We start from the raw sequence: 27,139 nt of genomic DNA, 5'->3' as shown, positions 1-27,139 counted from the left end.
GAACTATTGTAAATGCTCTCAAGGGATTGTGGTAGTCTTCATATATTTGTTGTAATGTTTTCACAAGAGGTTCGCTTCTCCTAGTCCCTTTACACTGAAGGGAAATGTCACTACATAGAACACATACAACTTCAAATTATAACAAATTCTAAAACTAGGTTTGACGTCAGCGGATTACTTTCTCAATATATGCAAAAGTAATTGTGTTGATTTAATATCATCTGTACTTATCAATTAAATTCGTTAAGGTGTTACCATTAATTTGTTCATTCATCAAACTAGAAATCAACATATGATACCGCACAGAAAGGTCTTTCTCATAAATCACGATTCATGAGTAAATAGCGTTTCTAATCGGCTCTAAATACACGGTTATACATAAAACACAAACATTCATCCAGGATATGACGCGGCTGTATAAGTCTGTATCTTTCACTTCTTACAACATAATGCATCATTCCGTTCAATAAAACTAATGATCACCTATTTCATACCAAGAAAGGACATCGCAATATTCCAGTCAAAATAGGTCTTTGATATTTTATCTAATTTTGACCATAACGGATGTTTAAACTGTCCATGTACTAAGGAGAGTGTTGCATTTGTTTTTTGTGGCAGACGACAAGGTTCGGACATTGTACACTAAACTGTATGATCTGTCATCTACGCCATCAAATACTCATCAAAACCAAGAAACGGTGTTGTGTCATTGTGTCGCCTGTGTTCGCTCTCAGACGTCCATTACAGACCCCACTATTTGGGGCTTGATACACGTATAAAGGATTTGTCTCTGAAACGGTAAGTAAAATATTCATTTTCTTCAAAATCAAATGTTTTTAAATGATTTTCTAAGTCTGAAAACTTAATTTTTCTTTTTGAGTATATGAATTATTGGTTTCTTTTTCCATTCATTTAATTGAGTTTTTTAAAAGAATTTTTTTATTTGAGTAATGCTTTTATATTCAAACTTATGTGCGAAAAGTTGACAAAAAATCGGTAAAAAAATATATAACGCTTTATTGCCATTTTATTCATTGTCTAAAATGTAGAAAACAGTTCATTCATTGTACCTGATCATCAGTTCTACAATCATTTTGCCTGGGAAACTTCTGTATACGTACTGTGTTCATTCTATAAAACTGTTTAGAATCAATCCTTTAGATTCTATGAATATGAATGGGCATTTTGATCAATGAATGAAATGAAATTTCGTATACGATGAAAAGCCAAGCAATAAAAGCAACCAATTCTAGATGTTTTATTAACTCTTATATTTTTTCTATTCGCTGTATCAAAAACTCATGTTACAAGTCTTTTTACAATCGAATACGTAGTAAATACCATATTGTTTTGTTACCTTAGGCGCTGTTTGTACAAATATATCTGTTTGTGACGTAACCATCTGAGTTCGCATGTTGACAAATGAGTGTAAGCTGAAGAATCTATGTAAATGTTAGTTTTTGTTAATTGTTACAAGACATTAAAATGATGTCAGTGATGTTTACGATACCATATTTCTTTAGAAAATAATCCGTGTCTGTCATAGATATGATTAATTGCTGTGATTGATTTTTTGTTTCGGTAAAAAGCGAACGTCATTATTGTAATGGTTGACTAAGACGTAAATTGTACGAAAGCGTTTTACTTTTAGATAGTTTTCAATTCCGTTGGTGCAAGTAATAACTTGTCATAAGATTTGCCACTATCTGTAAGAGAATAGTGTGTTGCTGTCTCACACTAAATCAGTAACTTTTCTCTCCTCTGTACTGTTGATAAATGGCTGTGCATGTTTACGGTTGGTTGTGGTGCCGGAGTATGACTCGTCCTTCAGTTTTATGGTTGGAGAAATCCCCTGTCCAGCAGCGAAGTGCGATTTATTGCACGCCAAAAAAAGAAGTCCCTGGGCCGGTAGAGACGGCACGTTCTCTCATATTCTTAGTTTAGTGGGCGTACTGTGGGATGCTTGTGGTCAGCTTAGAAGAAAGTGATCAATACATTGCTAAACAGGGTCCCTGTTTGATAACAAATTGGCAAAAATTAGAACTTGCATGCATTTTCCGCATGACACGTTCAATTGCAACAACACCACAATAGAATAGTTTTTGGAAAGTAGGGAAGGATTTTTTCTAAAAGTTGTTTCAAAGCATTTAATTGAATTCTTACGATATTGTATTGATTAAATTCATTGCACTTCATAACGTTCATCTTCAGGTCAAGGTAAAGAATACTCGCCATGGTCACAAGATTAAGCTGTGTGCTAGTCCTTGCAATATCTAGCATTTCGTTTTTGGGTGAGCTGTGTTCTTCATTAATTTCAAGATTAATCAGTGTATTGTGTTTTTAACAAGATACAATATTGAAATTCTAACTACAGTCTACTCTCATATTGCGGAAGCTTCTATTGAACTATCTCTTATATTGAAGTAAAAATAAATCCTCAATAACTTTATCTATATAGTTTAACATCGGTTATATTGAACTTTGGATATACAGTACAACTCGAATATAGCGAACACGGATATAGCGAAATTACGGCTATAGCGAAGTGAGATCGATTTCCCCGGCAAATTCTCTATATATTCTATATAAAAATCTGCGTTTATAACGAACACGGATATAGCAAATTTACGGATATAACGAAGTAAATTCATATTCCCCTTGAATTAGAAATTAACGTAAAAATCACCTTTTATAACGACTTTTTTTTCATTTTAAACTCGTGATTTTTAACAATTGCTTATTACGAAATTTCTGTTTGTATTTTTCCAAAAGAATTTGTTAACGCAAAACAATACTTACACATACATTTAGCAAATATATTGTTGGTATTGTTTGCTATTCTCCTTAATAAATTTGAAGTTTGATTGCATTTATTTTATCATACACTCATTTATTTGTGTAAAGCAACACGTAAATGACAACTGCGGTAGACTGTTTTATGTATTGCGCATAATTTTGTTGATATTTTTCTTTTGACTTTTTCTTGTGTGACTTATCAACCCCTCAAGATAAATGATCATATATAAATCAGTGTGTATATATCTTGTATAAAAATAGTTCTTCTCGAAAATACATAGGCTTAATTTCTCTTAGAGACAATACAAACTCAAGTATACCGATGGCTGTTTTCTTATGCAACTGATATACATGTAGAACAAATCAGTTTTATAACGAATTCGTTATATCTTAATTATGAATTCGCTATAAACGTATAGCGAATTACGCTTATAGCGAATTTTTACAGAGTGTCCGCAGAAATTCGCTATATCAGAGTTTTACTGTAATGAACAATTCAGGTCGATCCCCTGAATTTCAGTTAATCCAGATTAGACTGTACAGTTAAATTAAACGCTTCGTTTGATTTTACTTGACAGATGCCCAGAGAACGTTTGGTGCTTTTGATGGTAGTGATTTTGTGAATGTCAACAACGGAGGTGTTGATGGAACATTACGAGGATTTGATCCAAATATGAGAGTCCCAAGATTTCAAAATCGTCGCTTAGCTGATCTTCCAAGACCTTTACAAATGGAGGTTATTAATGCTTTAGTTGCAAATGGAGTGAGAGGAAGTCGTGTTGCTAATGGTTTTATTGACGGTATTGGGGGTACTAATGGAGGTGGTATCAGAACTGGTGGTGGCGACATTAATACCAGACGATTCGCAGTAAACGGTGCTCAGGGACGTGGTTTGGGTGTAGACACTATCACAGCAACTGGTGCAAACGGTGCTGGGGTTGCTGGGCGTCGCTTTACGGTCAATGATCGGTTTGGAGATACAATTACCAATACAAGAATAGGAAGAATACCACCAGCCACTGGTGGTCAAACCATAGACTTAAGTGCAACACGAGCCACTGGTAGAATCGGAGGAAGGCCATCCATCCGCACAACAACACGTATTACCGGAGGTATGCCGCGCAGTGGAATTCTGGGAGGCTTGGGCAGTAATGTAGATGACTTGTTCTTGGATCCTGTTTCCGGTAGAAGAGTTTTAGTTCGTCCAATTGGTGTAGCGAACAACATCGTCAATCGGAGAACGACTGGAGATGGTGGCATTGCAGTAGGAACACAAGACGTGTCCACAGCAAATGGATTCAGAAGATTCCCAACATCTACATTTGCAGGTGGTCCACAAACAAATCTAAGAAGAACACGTAAGTTTTGTTTGTTTGTACGTATTTACTTTTTTTTTTATATTTTTGAAATCCCTGTAGCAAATTTGAATCGTTGGCATCATCATTGCAGAACTGCCAATTTTCCCATCGAATGGAGCGTCAGGCACAATGCGTACCACAGCATTCAACAGAGGATTCCCAAACAACAGAGGTATGTACACGATAGATTAACGGGTAAATTATGATTCTGAAGATAGATAATTACATATACTCTGTACAGCTATTCTTCATAGATGTCCTTCTTATCTATGACTATTTTTACAGTCTCGCCGTTTCCTTTCGGTGGAATACAAACCGATATTAGTAACAATGTGGCAGCACCACAACCTATCGATCTAAGCTCTCTGGAACCTTTACCAGGTACCACCTCATCCTGTGGTGGACTAGATTGTAGTGACTAATGAATCGAATGTTTCGGATTGCCAATCATCACATTAATTAAAAAAAAAAGATTAACGGATGTTTCATTTATAAAACTAATCAGAATCATTATGTTAATTTCAGATTGTTTCCATACCACTACTAAATAACGTCGTATTGACTTTACATACGTGTTTATCGTTTAATTAACAATGTTTATGTATATTAGCAGTTTATGTATGATTAATACAGTACTCACATTTATTGTAATCTAACAAACTTACATGTATGCTAACCATAACCTTTTTGCACCCGTCATCTAGACAATTTCATGCCAAGGCCACCATTCAACATCCCACCACCGATGTTTGACACCAGACGACGAATGTTTCCGCCTGCACGCCCGCCCCCAGGATTAGGGGCGCTACCAAGACCTGGTCTAACGTTTCCTCGTCAGCCTGTTGTGGATAGAAATTCTGGTACAACAGGTTAAATCTTAACTAAGGTTTAGCTAATCTTTGTAGTCTGATTCTTCATTGTCGATGTGTATATGTAACCCACTTATACATCCACTTTACAGAACTATACTCCAGTTTAATTCATTACTACACGTACCGCCTACTTTACAGAACTATACTCCAGTTTAATTCATTACTACACGTACCGCCTACTTTACAGAACTATACTCCAGTTTAATTCATTACTACACGTACCGCCTACTTTACAGAACTATACTCCAGTTTAATTCATTACTACACGTACCGCCTACTTTACAGAACTATACTCCAGTTTAATTCATTACTACACGTACCGCCTATCCACTTTACAGAACTATACTCCAGTTTAATTCATTACTACACGTACCGCCTATCCACTTTACAGAACTATACTCCAGTTTAATTCATTACTACACGTACCGCCTACGTTTATTTGTCTAAGAAGGGGAGCGTAATTTTTGGATTTCCCCCTGTTTTTTGGGGGGGTTGGGGGGTTGGGGGGGGGGGGGAGGGTCTATAGATCATCAAACATGTTAATATATCACTTAAGAACATAATCAAAAAGAGAATCGTTCCATTGCAGAGGTTTTAAGGCAAAGTGTTCACCAAGATCTTTGTATTTTTTTTTAAATTCCTATTTTGGATTTTAAAGCTATGTATTCTACAATATGTTCACGCAGAGTGATTAATATTTTGAATTTTAGTCGTAGTATAGTTAATTCCCTTTTGATGCTATCGAAATATAATGTTTCATGGTTTTTATTGCGTGTATTCCTCTCACTAAACAAGATTATCTATATAACATTCTATCGGTTTCTGTACAGTGGCATCAAGAACGGCCCAGTCGCCAAGTTTTTCTACTTTTGGATCAACACGTTCTCAAACTTTACCAAATTCTCAGACTGTCGATGGCGCTAATGTTCAGACATTTGGATCAAGAACTCATAATTCGGTAGAAACTGGTTCCCAGACACCGGTTCAATCCGGTAATTCATCCATCGATGTACAGATTGATGACTTTTTAAGTTCACTTGATGCACTCATAGCTGCGGAGGCTTCCTCCCAGGGTCAGGACAATACTCAGAATTCTCAAGGAAGCTCAAGCGTGACCTCAAATACCGCAAGAACCTCAGATTCTATCAATTCAGCCGACACCAACAGCGCGAGTACTTCGATCTGGAATGATTTTACCTTGCCTACCTCTCTTCCAGGTTAACGATATATTTATGCTGGATTCCAAGTGTAGCTACATGTATCATGTTACAAGTTTAAAACTTCGAAAATATTTTTATAACAAGTGAAGGCAGATAAATTTTACAAGTATCTATCTGCAACAAATATTCATATTCTCGTAATCATAAAACGTAAATTACCAACATTAACTTAAAAAAAACTTACTATGGAATAATTTAAAGAAATGAGGTATGTACAGGCTTAATGTTTAAAAAAAATCAAAATCAAAATCTGCACATATTTTTTAAAATCATCTTTGAATTTCTAGATCCCCAGTTCCGTGCTGGACACAACTCGAGGCGATTTAATATCCTAGATTCTAATACAGATGCCTTTCTAAGGACAGACAACGCTGTGGTAAATAACAATATTCAAGCAAACACTGTGCCAGCCTCGCATTTCCCAGGTGTCGCTGGTACAAATAACACTAGTCTTCACTCTCAGTCACAATCTTCTAGAGTCCAAAGTGGAACTATCCAAAGAAATAATGTCAACATCAGAACTGCCCCAAATACCAATACTGGATTTGGTGCTTTCAATCCCACTGGACAATCGAACACTAGATTCAGCTCCTTTGGAAGAACTGCAAATAATGGTTTCAGTGGTACGGGTAGTCCTATCCACGCAAACAACCAAATAAATCCCCTGTCTGCTGGCAATCAAAACCTCAATACAGGAATTCCTCGACAAAATCCGCAAGACATCAGGAATGGGGTTATCAATGCAGTTCAGTCGTTGGTGAATTCCGACGGAGGTTAATATACTTCAATGTAAAAAGGATTCAAATTGATACGGTTTTCTTCTTTTTATAAGCCTTTGTACAATGTTTCTGTCACCTTTTCTAAAGCTATTCCTCTTTGTATAAACAGTGCGTTCCCTGGGTTTCTTCCAGGAGGGACAAGGCCCCACGGAAGGTAATACATCACGCCATCGTATAATGCTTTAAGAACACACATCAAGGCAAATTCTGAATGTGGTCTTGTCTTTCAAATTATTGATTGTAATGATAGATTCTTTATAGCCTTTCATTATGTATGATCCATTGATACATATGATTCATTACCTTCGGTCCATTCTGTGTCGTTTGTATAATGTTGCTGCATTTGTGAACAAGGTCAGAGAAAGTTAACTTGTAACTTTTGTTAGGAGCTGCAGTGGTACAGGGAGATTCATTCATAGACTGGAGCCATTTCAATAAAGCCCTGCAGGACAATGGGTTTGGAAATACCATGCCCTCCAGAACGGACATAAGCGGAAACAACGTCATTTCTGTACCTTCAGCTCCCTCACAGAACGCGCAAACATTGGGCTCACAATCACGGCGAGTGAATTACCATGTAACGCTCTCTTAAGCTTCAGCTCTTTTGTTTGGTTTTATCGCACTTCTCTGCTTCAGTTCTTTTGTTTGGTTTTTATCGCATTCTTATGCTTCAGCTCTTTGGTTGGTTTTTATCGCACTTCTCTGCTTCAGCTCCTTTTTTGTTGTTGTTTTTATCGCACTTCTCTGCTCCACCTCTTTTCTTTGGTTTTTGCCGAATATGCTTTGTCACCAGATTTCTGTATTGGTGGTTGAAATTTTGTCTCTATTGCTTTGCTTTTAATGCAGTTCGGCGTTTTGTCACTTTATGCGCTTTACATTTCACACGTGACTTTTGTGCATTTCAGCGAACGAAAAAGGAATCTTCGTGTACATTTCTATTCCAGTTTTCACTGTTCACATATTCTTCACAATTAAGATAAAACTGCAATGATATATCACAGAATAGAAATGTACTGGTATTAATAGTAGTGCCTTTATATGTGCGTGCATGTACATGTACAGTGATGTGTTATTATGTCTGTAAACTGCTTAAATGGTATGATATGGAATATTAATCAGATTTATTTTTTAGACAAACTTAACATAACGACATATTATTTTTTATATACATCGCATTCTATTTTAGTTCACTTCAATACACAGATTTATAATTCATTCGATTTGTATTCTTGATGGTATTTATGGGAGTGATCACTGTTTGTTATCTTCACATTATAACAGTATAAAGTAGAAATGTTGAGAGAAATGGTTTTTTTTAAAGAAATAGTTTAGCATTATTTACATTGTTCTCTCCCTTTCTTATCTTCACCTACAGATTTAAATAATGCACTGACCTTCGACTCTGTCAACCCCTCAGTCTTCAACACAGGTAGGAAACTAAACATCACAATGATTAATGATTTGTGTAACTTTAACATGTTTAAGGAGGAATAATTCCAATGTTATTTATTACAATTGTTTTGATTGGACAAAAATAAAACTGAACTAGAGTTTATACATCAATAAATCCAAAAACGCGATGTATTCATACACGCCTGAAAACAAATAACATAGTGCGGGGAAACTATTCAAATTTTTGCAATTGTTAATAAAGTGAATGAATTGGAATTATAAGAATCAAACATTCTTTTTGAAGAATTTATCGATGTGTAAACTCCGGACATTTTACTCACAAACTTAACATAAAAGTGCTTCGCACTTTTATTCAGTTTGTGAGTAAAATGTCCGGAGTTTACACATCGATAAATTCTTCAAAAAGAATGTTTAATCCTATAATAATACATCACAATGGCAGACTTCCTTTTGTAGCATGAATTGAAATATAATTACCAGCAATATTGTATATCTTACATCTAAATGCCGAACTGGGTAGCTCAGGAAGTTAACCTGTCGACTTCTGGCCTGGAGGTTATAAAACTTTTACCGTACTCATACTCAAACTCAGCCATGTTTTATGTTGAGTAGAACTCTAAGTAAGCTCCCAGCATACTCGAAAAGTCTTGAGTATGTACTTTCTTTGAGTATGAGAATGATTTTATAAAAGTTTGATAACCTTTACTTTTGAGTATGAGCACGATTTAGAGCACGGAATTTGAGTTTCAGTATGAAAAGGTGCTTTAAATTTTTTTTATAACCTCCAGGCCTGGTCTGCAGATCATGATTTTTCTGTCTTGCAGTTTTTAAAATCTTTTGTAAAGCTTACTTTGTACTAAAACTGCCTTATTAAAAAATTAATTATTTAAATCTGAAAGTGTTCAATTTCAAAATATTATTGTATACATCCTCCGCTTTCCATCCATATCAGATTTCTACGGTGTGTTATTCCTCCTTAATAACTTACATTATCGTCAGTTTATTACGTATAAATACATCTAGTATTATAGGTATTGAATTTACAAAAGGTAATGCCGAGCAAAGCTCTAAACGTAACACGTATGTAAAAGAAAAAATGAGAAAATCGGCAAAGGAATACTGAGAGTAAACTGGTTCCCCGCTGATTGGTGTTACACGAGAGAAGCGAGGTCAACAGGATACCAGTTTATACTGAAAGGTTATCTCTATATACGTTCACTGAAAATTTTGTGATCCATATGGGCGCCTCCATTTTGTTTTGTTTATTAGTTATTCGTGTTTTAGTAGGCGAAGCCCTCTCACGGCCCGAAGTGCCGTGAGAGCGGAGCCCTCCCTATAGGTAACACGTATATACATGTTTAAAACGAAAATATAGAAAACTAATGAAAAATTAAATCATACCTATGGAACTTTAAAATTTTTGGTCCCAATGGCGTCAATTCGAATATTAGCGCGTGGACATGTATTTCTCCATTTTGAATATCGTGTACCCAAGTTCACGTCGTTCTGAGATGTTACATAAAATCCTTAAATGCATGTAAATCTTATTTTCTTAATCATATAATCACTCCTGGATTAACACGATTGTACTATCATGTCTCCTGTATGTTTGTGTATTTGCTAAACACCGACATTGGATATGACGTCACAATGCACTGTTTACATCAGTTGCATAGAGTTTCCCGCGTTCAATTAATAGGCGGATCAAAAATGTCTAAAGTTAGAATACTCTGATTGAGCTCTGTCCTCACATGTGAGGTGCTAATAAATCAGGATATTTTTTTGTCCTGTTATGGATCTAGATACTAATGCCAATATTTTTTGCTTCGCCCTCAACACGGTCACGCCGTATAACATATTAATTTTGAATGCCAAAAAATTAGATAATTATTATTGTTACAGTTTTTAATCACTCATCAAATAGAAAAACAGTAATACGACTAAGTAGATGAGAGAGTTAATTTTGTTTAGTTTTAACTGTCTTTTAAATTGCAAACGGGATGCATTGTCGTTTATAATTTATTGTTTGATTCGAAAGAGAGAAAAAAATCGAGGCTAAATGTGACGTCACAACGCACGCTATAGGTCCTCTGGTGGTATATTCCCCGCATTAAATGAATAAGCGAATCCTGCAGCTATCCTCATTTGCCCCTTTCATATTTAGATATTAGTGGACGTTTAGCGCAAGGGAAATTTCATTAATAAAAAAAATATTTTTTAAATGAATAATAATTTAATGAAATTATGATCATCACTTGGGACACGCCAATGACCATTTCCTGTTTCGCTCGGTCCAACGGTCACACCGTATACATATAAAATTTGTATCGCACCTGATCAGGGCGGTCGTTTTCTCCACATATTCATAGCTTTATTTTGATAATTAGGTAATGGTGAATAAACGAATAGATGCTATTTCTATCTAGATACCTTCTTGGGTTTTGTTACCCAAATATCATCACTGGTCATTTTCACTTTGATTGCTGTTTAACGTCGCAGAGAGAATATTTGGTCCTGGCGTGCCCCTTCTTACTAACATTTCAATTTCAGTTACTTTCACTGTGAGACTTGCGTTGGTATCGTGTTACTGTATGTATTTCAGTTACTTTCACTGTGAGACTCGCGTTGGTATCGTGTATAATGTATTTCAGTTACTTTCACTGTGAGACTCGCGTTGGTATCGTGTATGTATTTCAGTTACTTTCACTGTGAGACTCGCGTTGGTATCGTGTATGTATTTCAGTTACTTTCACTGTGAGACTCGCGTTGGTATCGTGTATAATGTATTTCAGTTACTTTCACTGTGAGACTCGCGTTGGTATCGTGTATGTATTTCAGTTACTTTCACTGTGAGACTCGCGTTGGTATCGTGTATAATACATGTATATTTCAGTTACTTTCACGGTGAGACTCGCGTTGGTATCGTGTATAATGTATTTCAGTTACTTTCACTGTGAGACTCGCGTTGGTATCGTGTATAATACATGTATATTTCAGTTACTTTCACGGTGAGACTCGCGTTGGTATCGTGTATGTATTTTAGTGAAATTACGTTAATGGCTCGCGGTAATCGTTTATCTGTTTTACATAAATCACGTCAATGCTCACGTTAAGATTTTGCATGTGTTTATTTTTTTTACATTAATATTCGTGTTAATTCTTACGTTAAGACTCGTGTTAATTTCTTACGTTAAGACTCGTGTTAATTTCTTACGTTTAGACTCGTGTTAATTTCTTGTCTGTTTCCTGTCAAATCACGTACTGGCTCGCAGCAAATATTTGCCTCTTTAATTGAATTTCGTTACGACTCACATGATCGCTAACGGTAATAATTTATCCGTTTTATATATCTGTACATAACGTTTTGTTCGTCACGTTAAGATTCACAATAGTTTTGCGTCTATTCTTAGTTACATCACATTACGACTCCATGGTACATGTATTTTTTCATCTCATTTTAACTTATTTTTTATTACTTCGTTTAGTTCTTTTTTCATTATTTCACGTTAAAATTTATGGTAATTTTTCGTCTCTCACGGATACTCCTATCAATATGCAAGCACCCCCAGGTAGAGCAAATTGAAATTTGTTCAAATCATGACCCCCGCGGGTAGAGTGGGGCCACAGTATGCGGATTAAAGGTTTTAATTTATGTGGGATATGTATGATAAATCTTTAAAACATTCTTCTCAAGAACAGCAGGACCATGGTTACTCTTGTTAATATGCAAGCATTCCCAGAAAGTGCAGATTCAAATTCTGATCCCCTTGGCTTGGTTGAGGCAAAATTAAGGGATAAAAGTTTACATTCTTCTCATGGGGATTCGGGTTAGAATAGGTCCTCAATTCCAGTTGCCTGTCGTATGAGGCGACTAGATGGGGCGGTCCTTCGGATGAGCGCAAAAACTGAGGTCCCGTGTCACAGCAGGTGTGACACGATAAAGATCCCTCCCTGTTCAAACGTCGAGCATAAGTTTAAATTTTGCATCCCGTCATCGGCAATGGTGACGTCTCCTTATGAGTGAAAATTTCTCGAGAGGGACGTTATGAACATGGTGAAAATTTCTCGAGAGGAACTTTATAAACAATATACAATCAATCAATCTTCTCAATAGCAACGGACCCTTGATTTAGTCATATCAATATCCACGGATATTACGGTGATGCAAAATCAAGTTTGTTCAATTCAGGGGGCCCAGAGATAGAGTGGAGCCATAATAGGATATCAAAGTTTGATGTGGAAACATACAGGAAATCAATGACAACAAATTATTTTTCAAGATTAGCAAGACCATGGTAAATCCTATCAAAATGCAAATGTACCTAAGGCCTGTGAATTCAAGTTTCTATTATGCTCTCGTGACAAACGACTGGGGGACATATTGTTTTTGTCCGGTCTGTCTGAAACTTGAACCTTGCTCGACTCTCATACTTTATTTGTGCATTCCTTGCGACGAGGTCCGCCTTTTGGTATCAATTTTTGTACCTTGAGACCTTGATCTTGGATAAAGATACCTTATGCCATGGTGGGTAACCTTGGAGAGTGACCTAAATTTTAAAACTTTAATCGTATTTGTTTTTCCTGTTCATGACTTTTGAATAGTGATACAGTTTACATATTTCAAATATGCATCCCTTTTCACAAAACCTTTCTTTCTGGTACGAGAGATATTTTGACGTTGTAATTTTGATCTTGGGGTTTTAACTCACTTTAAAGAAAAGTTAACTTAGGCAATATCCTCTGAACTGTTTAACACGGATTTTCATGTCCTGTATATAGATTCCTTACGGAATATGGGAATCAAGATTGCAAACAATCTTATAAAAATCATTGTAGCTGAACATCAGCAGGGCCAATTATGTGAGTGATGTGGCCCATGGGCCTCTTGTAGTTACTTCAAGTTAAAAGTGACGGTAATATCTTGTCTGTTTTCAGGACTAGATGCCACAACAACAGGTTAGCGACAGAGAGAAGAGGCGACGTAGCACTAACATAGATTGTGTATCTATAATCTGTATTTATCAGTAGCTTCCATCCATTAACCGTGCTGTTACCAAAGTATGTGGGAGTTACATACTAACAGCGGTGTGCTCGATTTATGTAGTACTAAACCTTGGATACATGTGAATACTGATGAATGTAATACATACCACGAAGTACCCACCGTGTATATATTGACTAATGTAGAACGATCTTGCGTTAATGTATTTATTGAATGTTATCAATTATTTGTCCATTGTTTGTAATAACTAACGTATCTGAAATAAAATAGATGATATATTTTGTATATCTCTAGTTTTGCTCCTACTAACCAGCATGCGAACATCTAGAAATCAAGCGATTGAACGATATCGCTATATACAAACAGTGTGAACAAGCAACCAAGCACTCGCACAATACTTATCTTACAAAGATTGCCAGTCAGTCTGTGTGTCCTTCTATCTAAGTGTCCGTCCGTCCCACTGACATACTTTCTCGTCACTGAAACTTTTACAGTTTAAGAGGTAACAAAGTAATTTTTTTTTGGCAAATGACACTATCTTGTAAATTTTTATGAGCTATACGGTATTGAAACTTTGATTTAGATTGATGAAATAGGGTTTCTTTACCTACTAGCTGAGCTTATTTTATAGTGTTTTAATTTCTACGAATTCATGAATCAGAACACTATCAGTCAGACGTGCTCAGCTAAAATGCATCTATACAGACTATAACGAGGAAAATGCGGGCATTTCGACGAGTTTTGTGTGCGATAGTAGTCATTCTTTTACGTCCCTTTAGAGAAGTTTTCACTCATATAAATATATCACCAGCCGTTGGTGAAGTGCCACAAATTTTGAACCATGTTAGTACTTACAGTCGTAGCAGTGAGGGTTCTTTATCATGCCAAAGCCTACCATGACTGATTTAAGGTTATATCCGATAGGCCTGTAACTTTTCATGATGGGCCCCTGGTAAAGGAACAGTCATAATCTTAAACGTCTTAGGTTAGACGGGTCATCGGGATCGAGAATCCAACACGGGACTTCCGGTTGGAAAACGAGTGACCTAACCATTAGTCTAATGTGACCAGTATTGTTGTGATTTTATATGCTAATGCTAATTGTATTCATCTGTCAAATGAATAAAGTATCGTTATTTTATACGGAGTCAATATTTAAAAGAGACATTTCTTTTCATTATCTAACGTAAAGTCATTGTCTCGTACATAAGTACTAACTGTTAAAACGTTTAAAATAGTTTAATCCTAGCTAAATATTGAACAGATATTGAATAAGAAGTATATATATAGTTTATAGGAGTTACAAGATTGATTACTGTTTGTTATTTTTTCCTTTTCATAAGGATTTTAAAAAAAACAACCTTCTACTTAGAAGATCCGTAAAACTGATAACTACATGTAAGCAATGTAACCACCCCCTGGATATAAGAAATGATTGGTTGGTTAGTTGTATATTGTTTAACGTCCCCCCTCGAGAAATTTGCATTCACATGTAGACGTAACCATTGCCGATGAAGGGCTACAAAATTTAGACCTATACTCAGCACTTGCGACCTTTGAGCAGGGAGGGATCTTTATCGTGCCACACCTGCTGTGATACGGGGCCTCGGTTTTTGCGGTCTCATCCGAAGGACCGCCCCATTTAGTTGCCTCTTACGACAAGAAAGGGGTAGTGAGGACCCATTCTGACCCGGATCCCCACGGGAACGTAAGAAATGGACAGGTGACAGTCAACATAGGTATTTGTCATATTTTATTTAACATGCCAAACAGATGCTAAAGGCAAATTTACAACTCAACTTTATGACAAACGGAATGTCTTCAGTTTCACCATCGTCAGCTTCCCATATTTATGTAGCAATATTCCATTATCATCTGCATGTGGTGTCTATATCTCTCACCTGGTTCGATAAAAGAGACCATGCTTTTTTAACTCGAGGTAGGCTACTGACAAATGAGTTGATGTTGCAAGAGTTTCAAGAGTCTCGTTTAAAGTCAGCATTTTGCAAAACCTATGGTCAATCTACCAATACAACCATCTTTCATATCAATTGTTAGGCCATTCTTTACACACCGATTTCGACTACAGATTACACAAGATATAGGGTTCATGTGTTTGGGACCGGCCGACAGGGGATGCTTTCTTCTCGCTACCTCAGCTCTGGTATATCCAGGTGTTCGTGATTGCCCTCAAGTTTGTATTTTTTTAATGGTGATTATTAATCACTGTCCAATATCTTTACCTTTTGATTGGTAAATGTTATTATTCATGATATATTTTATGATTACAAATAGCAAATCTTTAAGTTCGCAAGATAGGAAAGATCAGAATATTCCAGCAACAAAACTCTAACGACTCTGGTATTCAAACAACCACTGTAACGATTCCTTTATTCAAACAGCAGTTTGAGCTAATCATTTATTTAAACAACAGTTTTAAATAGCCAATCATTTATTCTAACAGCAGTTTGAGCTAATCATTTATTTAAACAACAGTTTTAAATAGCCAATCATTTATTCTAACAGCAGTTTGAGCTAATCATTTATTTAAACAACAGTTTTAAATAGCCAATCATTTATTCTAACAGCAGTTTGAGCTAATCATTTATTTAAACAACAGTTTTAAATGGCCAATCATTTATTCTAACAGCAGTTTGAGCTAATCATTTATTTAAACAACAGTTTTAAATAGCCAATCATTTATTCTAACAGCAGTTTGAGCTAATCATTTATTTAAACAACAGTTTTAAATAGCCAATCATTTATTCTAACAGCAGTTTGAGCTAATCATTTATTTAAACAACAGTTTTAAATAGCCAATCATTTATTCTAACAGCAGTTTGAGCTAATCATTTATTCAAACAACAGTTTTAAATAGCCAATCATTTATTCAAACAACGGTTTAGCTAATCATTTAGTGAAGCAACAACTGTATAAAAAATAATAATAATAATAAACCCACCACCAACAACAACAACAAATCAATCATTCAAACAACGACAGTATCCAATCATGAAATTTAATGTCAATGCCAATGAAATACAAATTAGATATAGATCGAATTTCAAATTCAGACAAATCAAGTATTTAATACCAAATATAAATATCAAACGTGTCATGGATTGTCAAATTAAAACTTCAGACGAATCCTGGATTGATATAAAAGAAAAATCAGATATCTAAGTAAAAATCGAGACAAATCAAGGATGGATATCAAGGATCCAGGATTGAATATCAACTTTAAAAATTCAGACGGATCATGGATTGATATAAAATTGAAAATTCAAAAGTATCAAAGATTAAATATTAAATTAAAAATTCAGACAGATAAAGGATTGAATATTAAACTGAAAATTCAGACAGATCATGAATCGATATAGGGATTATGGCGGGTGTGACCGCTCGACAGGGGATGCTTACTCCTCCTAGGCACCTACTCCCACCTCTGGTGTGTCCAGGGGTCCGTATTTGCCTAACTCTCTATTTTGTATTGCTTATAGGAGTTATGAGATTGATCCTCACTGTTCGTTATCTTCGCCTTTCATAAAATTAAAAATTCAGACGCATGATGAATTGAATATCGAATTCAAAATACAAAAGGATTAAGGATTTAATATTAAATTTAAAAAAAATCGTACGAATAAAGGACAAGATCCGGGTTAGAATAGGTTTTCAGTACCCCTTGCTTGTTGTAAGAGGCGATTAAATGGGGCGGTCATTCGGATGACACCGCAAACTCTGAGGCCCCGTGTCACAGCAGGTGTGACACGATAAAGATCCCGCCGTTCTCTAAGACCGTACGCGCCGAGAATAGGCCTATATTTTGTAGCCTTTCGCCGACAATGGTGTCGTCTCCATATGAGTGAAAGATTCTCGAGGGGGACATTATACAATGTACAACCAATCAAACTAAAAAAATCGATCATTAATTTATATAGAATCAAAAATTCAGACGGATCATGGATTGAATATCAAATTAAAGATCCAGAAGGGTCATGGATTGAATATCAAATTAAAAATTCACAAGGAGCATGGATTCAATATCAAATGAAAATTCAGACGGATCATGGATTGAATAAGAAAGTGAAGATAACAAACAGTGGTCCACTTCATAACGCCTATTAAGAATACAAAATAAAAAGCAGGACAAACACGGACCCCTGGACAGAGCAGAGGTGGGACCAGGTGCCTAGGAGGAGTAAGCATCCCCTGTCGACCGGCCACACCCACCTTGAGCCCTATATCTTGATCGAGTAAACAATGTAGTCTGTAATCAAAATCAGTGTGTAAAGTACGGCCTCCATTGGTATGAAACCAGTCAGACAGCGTTTGTCCTTACGACATGTTGTATTGGTAAATTATATCTTTATAACGACCATACAATATGCAAAATGCTGACTTTAAAAGAAGCTCCTGTGTATCGAGTCAGTTGAGAGATATAAACACCATATGTAGGTGATAAAGGAATATTGCTACATGAAGAGGGGTAGTTGACGATGAAGAAGCTGAAGTAATCCCGTTTGTCACTTTGAGTTGTTAGTTTGCCGTTAAAATCTATGTTCAATAAAATATTTAAGTATGAAGCAGACGTGGAAGACTGGCATTTCGAATTCAATGGGTTGTGGATTGAAAATCAAATAAACCTTTAATTAAAAAAAATAATTTTTTTTTTTCATCGTCTATCTGTAATATATTTAACCATATTGTGTATTTTGTACAATTTCGTTGTGTCCTCCAAATACTAACCATAAAAAATAATAATCTATGCCTGAAAGTAGGATATGCATATTCTGGTGCGTTATCAGTCTATGTGAATACAAAAGAATTTGTAGAAATTCTTCTTGAATATGCATACGAATAAGGATACACGAAGGATGGTATAATGATTTGATCATTAACGCAAACTATTTTTCACTCAGTTGTGCATTTTCGTGTGTCAGTCGTTCTTGGACTAGTTGCCTTATGTAAACTTTACACAATCTTGATGGGTAGTGTGCTAAGAAGCATAAGGTATTATTCATCTTCAATAAGGAAGAATACGCAAAACAAACAGGATCAAACAAAATATGGTTTTCTATATTGTTTTACATCCTGTTCAAAACTTATCACTAGGAGACTCACCAGCTTTAGGTGAAGTGGCACGAATTTTGACCTATGTATCGCACTTATGGCGGTAGCAATGAGGGTTCATTGTCATTTGAAGTCGATTATTTCATTAGATCACATAAAATCAAGTTAAAGTTTTAATCGTTCATATATATATATATAGTCCCCGAGGGTCTCTACAGCCCAGTAGCTAAGTACTTCGTTACTAGCTTGAAAATACGGATGTATATTTAATTGCTGTTATAAAATTTAGAAATTCATTTCAAAATTAAGGATTATCTCCCTCATGCATAGCTCTTATCCTTGGACGAATTTGGCTCCACTTGTTTGGCACGCTGTTTTTGGCTATATTTAGCTCTAAAACTTCATAGTTATTTCGGATTTCAAAAATTTCGGTTGAGCATCACTGAAGAGACATTATTTGTCGAAATGCGCATCTGGTGCATCAAAATTGGTACCGTATAAGTTTTACATATATATACCAGTACTTTTTATTAAAAAAAAAATTTCCTTTCAGCTGACTTCGACTTGAGGTCCATGGCACGCCCTCGTGCCACTTTAGACAGAGTACCAATTGCACCTGCATCAAGGAGGGGGTCACGAATCAACATAAACTTGAGACCCTTAAGACCGTCTGGTGGTACTGCGACCGGCATTAATGGAGTATCACGTTCAAGACGGTTTGATGTTGATGGGAATGTAGATATAGACATTGGGGTGCCAACATTTATGAATCGCGGTCAAGGTGCGGCGGGAATCAATATACCAGATACAAGAGCAACAATAGACATGACGAGTCGCGTTCCCGCCACTTCAGCCAGAAGGGAAACCACTAGAACGGCGAACACAATCACGGGCTCTGGTTCAAATGTTGCTGGAAGTAGGATAGATCCGATTGATAATACAATAGATGGCTCTGGATTAGCAATCGATGGTTCTACTTCATCTGTGAAGACGACTACAATAAAGAAAATAGGAAGAGAAGGAATTATCGACACAGGTTCCCCAGGAACGGTAACTCGTACAACAACCACAACCACAAGACGACTTGCTGAGGCGGGTATAACAGGAGAGTCTGCACTTTCCATCGAAAACCAGCTCCAAGCTATTGAACAGCAGTTAGTGGCAGCAGCCGGTGTAGCCAGACCGGTTTTTGCCGTTATTCCAATGAACGAGAAGGCCAACCAGGCAGACTTCAACGAATTCCTTAGGAATATGACTAATGCTAACCGTAAGTTTTGCGCAATATAACTGATTTTTCCCATTTCCTGAACAGATTCCACTTAATTAATAATATTTCTATATTTTCAGAGGTGAACATAATTGACCGAAAGTCGTCCAGGACAAGCAGTACGAGAACATTAGGTGGCGACATGGGGGTAAGCAGACTGAATACCCCAATATCTTCAAATCTATAACCATGCACTCAAATCATTCATTTCGACTCACTATGTTGTTTAACAAACACGTTGATGGTGCAGGGGTTTAAGCAGTCTCGTTTAAAGTCAGCATTTTGTGAATTTTATGGTCGTTATAACAATCTATTTTGCCAATACAACCTATCATTGGGTCAAATGTTGTCCGACTTGTTTCATACCGATTGTCAAGCTGTTCATGGCACACTAATTTTGACTACGGATGCCTCCGTTTACCTGATCAAGATGTAGGGCTCACGGCGGGTGTGACCGGGTTGATAGGGGATGTTTATTCCTCCTAGGCACCTGATCCCACCTCTGGTATTTCCAGGGGTCCGTGTTTGCCCAACTCTCTAATTTGTATTGCTTATAGGAGTTATGAGATTGATCACTGTTCGATATGTTCACCTTTCATATAGAACAAAATAAATTTGAATATTTTTTCGAGAATTTATGATCTTGTAGACCTACACGATTCAAATCTGTAAAAAAAGGGAATTAATACCATCAGTAGTTTTCCTTAGAGAAATTAATATCAATGATATCCATTTTTTCATTATGAAGGTCGACAACTCCCTGGGGACAATGGCGGTAGACGGCGTCATAGGTGGGGGAGTTGGGATGGGTGGACCCTCGACAGTCTCTAGTTCAAGTAGAAGCAGCAGCTCGTTTCAAAGTTCCAGCACTAGAACATCTTCCACCGGAGCAAATTCAGGAGACATTGCACTTGGCGGTTCCGGAGAAACAGGCGGAACGGGAAGCACGAAAAGAGTTACGAAGACGACCGTAATCAGAAGAACCTCATCAGATGGAAACACAGTAGGAACTGATCTTGGATTAGATGGATTTGGAGGAAATATCGATGGGAGTATGAGTAATTCTGTTGGCAGCGATGGGCTAGGAGGTGGAAGTTTTACATCATCGAGAATAGGAACATCAGGATCAATGGCTGCAGGGTCTGGATTAATTGATGCAGGTTTGCAAGGAACAGGTACTTCCGGTTCATTCTCCAGTGGTATGGGTACAGATCTATCTGGATCTTTTTCTAATGATATGGGTTTGGACGCTTCCGGTTCCTTCTCCAATGATATGGGCACAGGAATGTCAAGTTCTTTTTCTAGCGATGCTTCCAGTTCTTTTTCTAATGATGTAAACATATTCCCGACCAACATACCATCGGTTAATGACGTAACATCTATGCCAGATCCGATTGGATTGTAGAAATATAACGGACACATTTCTGGTACAAGTAGATAGGCATCTTTAATGGAAGCGGGTGTGAATTATGTCAATCTTAGTACTGCAAATCTTAACAAGAATAAACACAAAAGTAGCGGGGATCGCATCACTTCATGCTTTCTACTATTATCTATTGATCTTACTTTGTAGAACTGTGTTCTTGTAACATTTCGTAATTTGTAAATAATGTGAAAACTTGAGAAACCATGAAAAGTGTCTACCATACTTCATTTCATTTGTATGATTCATCTATATTTATCGTGAATGAATGTTCAATTTAATAAATTCACTACTTTATAAAATCTATCTTTCTTCCATATTCCAAAGAATGATCCAATAATACCGCCATATCATTATCGATACTAATGAAACAGAGGAAATTATGTCTAAAGAACAACATACGGTACAACCATTGAATGCACACTACGAGGTACTTACGAAAATACATAAAATTTATTAATTTATTATATACAATATATACATAGTACAGAATATATCAATACACGAACTGTGGAACAATGATCGTTAGGATGATGTCTGTAGAAAAAAACATTGGATTCCTTCCACCTGTAAATACAATGTAAAAACATTGATATACTAACACATCTGTGTAAGAGTGTTGTCTAGAAAAAGTCAAACTCGAGTGAATGAGAATCATTCAGAGATACTATTTATTGCTGTCAATATAGAAGGCATTGGAATGAAACACCTGCTATATACTAAGTTTTGACACCGAAGGCTAATAGAAAGACAAGCAGGGGGTATAAAAATCATGGAATGGTACACGGGTGATTTAAGAGTAATATCAAGACCGGAAGAGGGACTTGAGGTGTTAGAGAGAGAAGACATTTCATGCAGTTTCCTGTAAGACTTTCAAAAAATTATACTTTCGATGTTCTCTTCAGAATGTGGCAATGCTCTATGATCTCTGTTACTCGGGGATTTTATTCATCTACATTGGCATGAATTGCAATCATTCGATTACAAAGATGGACAATTTTTGCAATTTAACAGTGCTTTTCGTAGTTTATGGCAAAATTGTACTCACCTTTTTTTTATATATACTTTCATACTTTATTCTCTATCCAAGGAATGACTACAGAGAAAATAAGCAGGAAATAAGTAAAATTTAGAATACGTCAAATACAGTCTATAATTTCTTCTAAATCTATATATTGGTAGTTTTAAATGATACTTAAACATTGCTGTCTCATTTGTCCGTACCCAGAAAAAGAGAAAAGCGAAACTATTCGTTGAAACAGTTTTTGTAAGAAAACAAATATATTTCATTTAATGAAGATAGGTAAGTTCAATACACTATATAGAAAACACTACATAACATACCCGTACTAGACTACAGTTGTATCAAGTACTATACATACAGTATCTCCCATGGAATGTGGTGTGATATGATTTATATTCAATGAATTATTTATTATTATTAGTATTAATATAGATTGATATAGCACTTTGTCTAATTAAGACATTTACCCTAAAGCGCTTTACATGTAAAACAATAAAAACAAACTAAAGCAAAGAACAATAAATACATAGAAAGAGGCATGAAATAATACTAAAACTGAGGTTAGGATTTTGTGTGTGTGTTTTCTATCCCTTGTTCTTCTATAGCCTTGGCGAGGGGATAGAAAACACATAACGAGTTGAATATAAATCATATCAAACCACAAATCATGGGAGATTCTTTTCTTCTTCCTCTAAATACAGGGCCTTGTGGGCATCCTCGCACTTGAGATAACATGTTAACCCTCCTCCCCCGGTTATTCAATTACGTTTCTGTATTGTTAGGAATTTTGCTTCTTGACATTTCGTAAACAAAATACGTAAAATTGACGTTTGTTTTTTGACGTCACAAACGGTGTAGGAAAACAGTTAAACTGGTTCCCCGCTGTTTGGTGCTATACACATACAAGGGTTCAGCAGCACTTTGGTTAGCCCAAATGAGCTGATTTCATTGGTCAGTTGATTTTTATGTCCCACTAGAGAGATTCCGAATGGTAGAGTCGTTATAGTCTAGTTATGACGTCAAAGTCTACTGCACTACGTTACGAAGTTTCGCGCTTCATTCCTCATATTCGTAACGTAGTGTAGTCGACTGTGACGTCAAAGTTAGCGTCATTGTTGTTTTGAAATGAACTCTCGTTATACGCGTGAGATAACGATACAGCCCATATCCTGGCTGTCAAAAATTGGCGCTTACCTGTTGGACACGAGAGAATCGAGGTCAACAGGGTACCAGTTTAGGAAAACAGTGTAATAATTAAAATTCATGTAATGGGTGATATCCATTGGATAAAAGAGTAAACATGTGATAAATACGATATGTACGTTTCATACAATGCATATAGAAGACTACAAAATATAATATACTCTAAAGTACCATGGTCATATACTACAAAGTACCATAACACTATCCTACAAAGTACCACAGCACATATATGTTATGAGGTATGCTCGCAGGACAGAAATTATTTACCTCAGAAGCTCATGGTGGAAAAACCTGTGATTGAAAATGTTAGAGAAATCAAAACACTTGAAATTGCAGACAATACGACAGAGTGAATTCAGGCTGTTTAATGTTTTCATTACTGATATAACTTTGTTTTAAAAATCGCCATACATAGTAAGATAATGATGCAAAATCTAAGTCAAATGTAAGAGAGAATGAAAAAACTAGAGAAAATTCGAACTTATACAAAATTCATATTGATAGTTTACAATAATTTGGAGGTGTTTATCAATGGTTTTCAATGCGTAAAATCATCCGATGTGATCATTATGTTAATGAGAGGAAGTGTTTGTAAAAATCGAGTTATACTGAATACTGTTACTGTGATGATAATAAAAACCATTGCTACCTTTTCAAACAGCTGACATAATGTTAAATTTTTACCTTTACAGAGGAAATCTAACAAATCTTGTGTGTTCACATGTTTATAAATCCGTGTCACGTTCGAAAAATGTTTCTTTGTTTAACGAATATCTACATATGTATCATTTATATGAAGACGTCATTAGCTGTAGGTGAAAAGCCAAAAATTAGGCAAAACATAATGAAATATACATTATTTATCTAGCATTTTACGAAAAGATGAATTTGTTGCAATATTGAACAAATGGTTTACTGTTGGAGGCCGTTTTGGATGATACAAAAATAAGAATTAATGTTGGGAGCATTTTTAGATAATTCATTTCTCAGAAATAATTTTGGAAGCCGTTTTGGACAGTACACTACTCAGATCTAATTTTAGAAACGTGTTTAGTTAATTAAATGGCTATCTATTAATTTGGGCGGTTGCTCTGGTTCATTCACTGTTCATGTTTAATTTTAGAAACGTTCTTTAGATAATGCAATGCTCAGAATTGATGGGACAACATTGTATCTTATATCAATATGTGAAGTTTAAAGATACATTCACAGTACTTACTTATAGAGAAATTACATGTACTTACTGGGTAGGCCTACAGGCAGGTCTGCTGCATTTGAATCCGATTGGACGGTCCCCTCTTCTGTAACATCCACACATAGAATTAATCAAACATTGTTAAGCCATTATCTCGATTAATTTAACTGTAGAATTGTATACCTTACACAACCATAGCTTTTTTATATTTGTAGAAGAGAGTAACAATTCTGAAAATGTTTCCCTAGTAACAAGAGTAAAATTATGCTAAGTTACATGATTAGCGGACTAACACAAAATAGTTTCAGAGATGTGAAGAATGGATAATAGCATTGCTTGCTCTAAGGATACAGACTTGTGTTTCAAATATGAAGGGTTAGCGCTTAATTTTATGGCTTATCAATACACTTTACTTATGAAATTCTTATAGGAGTTATGAGATTGATCACTGTTCGTTATCTTCACCTTTCATTGATGTGACGATCTACCTTGAACATGTGAAGATAACGAAGGGTCAATCTCGTACATCCTTTCAAGAATCCAAAATTAAGAGAAGGGCAAACACGGATCTCCTGAACATACACGAAGTGAGATCAGGTGTGTAACGTAGTAATGTTTATCTCCTGGACATACACGAAGTGAGATCAGGTGTGTAACGTAGTAATGTTTTATTAAAAAATAAAACGTATTCCATCTGCTTCTCATCGATTGGTTTTCCGTGATAAAATGAAGAAAACATTCAATTTTAGGGTGATGACAAGTTCATTTACTTCACACATAGTATTTGTATATTCTTGGAACAAATTTTTCTGCAAACAATTAATTTGAAGGCAACATGTGAGCATCTGAAGGTGTAATGTAGACATATTGTCTGCTTGTTTGTTTCACGTCCAGTCAAGATTTTTTCACTCATACTGAGACGTCACAAGTTGTAGGTGAAGTACCATGAATTTAGACTTATGCTTAGCACTCACTGCCGTAATTAATGTGCCAATGCTTATCGCGACACGAGCCCTCCGTTTTCAAGGTTATATCCTAACTACCCTTGATTCCCACTTTTAAATGCCCAGTAGTGCGACTCAACCTGATAGTAAGATGTGGATATTCAGTAAGGACATGTGAAGGGTATGTGTGAGTCTGTAGTGAGGATATGTGAATGGTAGGTGTCGGTTTGTAGTGAGGACATGTGAAGGATATGTGTGAGTTTGTAGTGAGGATATCTGAAGGGTATGTACGAGTTTGAAGTGAGGATGTGTGAAAGGGTATGTGTGAGTTTGTAGTGAGGATATGTGAATAGTAGGTGTCGGTTTGTAGTGAGGCTATGGGAAGGGTATGTATGAGTGTGTAGTGAGAAATGTGAAGGATAGATGTCGGTTTGTAGTGAGAATATGTGAAAGTTATGTGTGAGTTTGTAATGAGGATATGTGAAGGGTAGGTGTCGGTTTGTAGTGAGGATATGTGAAAGGTAGGTGTGAGTTTGTAGTGAGGATACCGGTATGTGAAGGGTAGATGTCGGTTTGTAATGAGGATACGTGACAGTAGATATGGATCTAGTGAGGATATGTGAATGGTAGATGTTGGTTTGTAGTGAGGATTTGTGAAGTAAGATGCGGATTTAGTGAGAATATGTGAATGGTAGATGTCTGTTTGTAGTGAGGATATGTGAAGATTAGATGCGAGTCTGTAGTGAGGATATGTGAAGAGTAGATGTCGGTTTGTAGTGAGGATATGTGAAAGGTAGGTGTGAGTTTGTAGTGAGGATATGTGAAGATAGATATGGATTTAGTGAGGATATGTGAAGGGTAGATGTTGGTTCGTAGTGAGGATATGTAAAGTTAGATAAGGATTTAGTTGGGATATGTGAAGGGTGGATGTCGGTTTGTAGTGAGGATATGTGAATGGTAGATGTGAGTCTGTAGTGAGGATATGTGAAAGGTATATGTGAGTCTGTAGTGGGGATATGTGAAGGTAGGTGTTGGTTTGTAGTGAGGATGTTTGAAGGGCAGAGACATTACACCATCACACATAATGGTAAGAATCTGTCACAAAATAGGAAAGCATGGGGACTGTTTCATTATTACAACTACAAATTCAACCGATCCCCCACTTACTCATCCCTCTCAAGTGTTAGAGGACGACAACACAAATTATCAATAACTGATATCACATAATTTTCACCAAGCTATTCAAATCATAAGATATGCTTCAGGTTCCGATTAAAATACACACCATGGATAAACACTGATAAATGCGTTTGTGCATGTGCAAGTTACAGAAATGTCTGTTGATACAAAATGAGCTCCTCTTAGTGTGATTATTTTCTTTCAAAATTAACCCTGAAGCCAAACAATGTTGAGAGACTTTTAGAAAGCAAAACATACAAGGTGCGTTATTATATGGCATACTGCATTTTTGGTTTGTCATATATATATATATATATATATATATGTGTGTGTGTGTGTGTGTGTGTGTGTGTGTGTGTGTGTGTGTGTGTGTGTATTCGAAAAAATACTCCTA

At 36.1% G+C, this 27,139-nt stretch overlaps 2 protein-coding genes across 30 annotated transcripts in view; one reads left to right on the top strand and one right to left on the bottom strand.

Annotated features, from left to right (window-relative positions):
• The first annotated feature begins 474 nt into the window (after positions 1–474).
• Positions 475–21,550, top strand: LOC130051516 (uncharacterized). Its single transcript, XM_056153485.1, has 12 exons — positions 475–798; positions 2,212–2,291; positions 3,375–4,154; positions 4,246–4,326; positions 4,440–4,535; positions 4,859–5,023; positions 8,401–8,454; positions 13,374–13,394; positions 19,064–19,777; positions 19,858–19,925; positions 20,526–20,937; positions 21,061–21,550. Exons 2-12 carry the CDS (start codon positions 2,234–2,236, stop codon positions 21,180–21,182), a joined length of 2,571 nt encoding a protein of 856 aa, XP_056009460.1. The 5' UTR covers positions 475–798; positions 2,212–2,233; the 3' UTR covers positions 21,183–21,550.
• An 84-nt stretch (positions 21,551–21,634) lies between these two features.
• LOC130051876 (collagen alpha-2(IV) chain-like) overlaps positions 21,635–27,139 on the bottom strand; it is a 46,621-nt gene continuing 41,116 nt past the window's right edge. For all 29 annotated transcript variants that reach the window (XM_056154929.1, XM_056154909.1, XM_056154912.1 and 26 more), the window contains 4 exons: positions 24,672–24,728; positions 23,695–23,718; positions 22,249–22,296; positions 21,635–21,767 (listed from right to left, as the gene is read on the bottom strand). In XM_056154929.1, the coding sequence (XP_056010904.1) occupies positions 23,696–23,718; positions 24,672–24,728 (80 nt within the window). In that variant the 3' untranslated portion in view covers positions 21,635–21,767; positions 22,249–22,296; position 23,695. The remainder of the gene's footprint in view (positions 21,768–22,248; positions 22,297–23,694; positions 23,719–24,671; positions 24,729–27,139) is intronic.

The sequence above is a fragment of the Ostrea edulis genome, chromosome 2 (assembly GCF_947568905.1).
Source record: "Ostrea edulis chromosome 2, xbOstEdul1.1, whole genome shotgun sequence".
NCBI lineage: Eukaryota > Metazoa > Mollusca > Bivalvia > Ostreida > Ostreidae > Ostrea > Ostrea edulis.
This window is presented reverse-complemented; position numbering and strand designations above follow the sequence as displayed.

Excerpts from the sequence above, each read along its gene's own strand:
- LOC130051516 (XM_056153485.1), top strand. The coding sequence starts at position 2,234 with ATGGTCACAAGATTAAGCTGTGTGCTAGTCCTTGCAATATCTAGCATT. Across the intron at positions 19,778-19,857 it reads GAATATGACTAATGCTAACC|AGGTGAACATAATTGACCGA; the intron begins GTAAGTTTTGCG and ends CTATATTTTCAG. Across the intron at positions 20,938-21,060 it reads GTCTGGATTAATTGATGCAG|GAATGTCAAGTTCTTTTTCT; the intron begins GTTTGCAAGGAA and ends ATATGGGCACAG.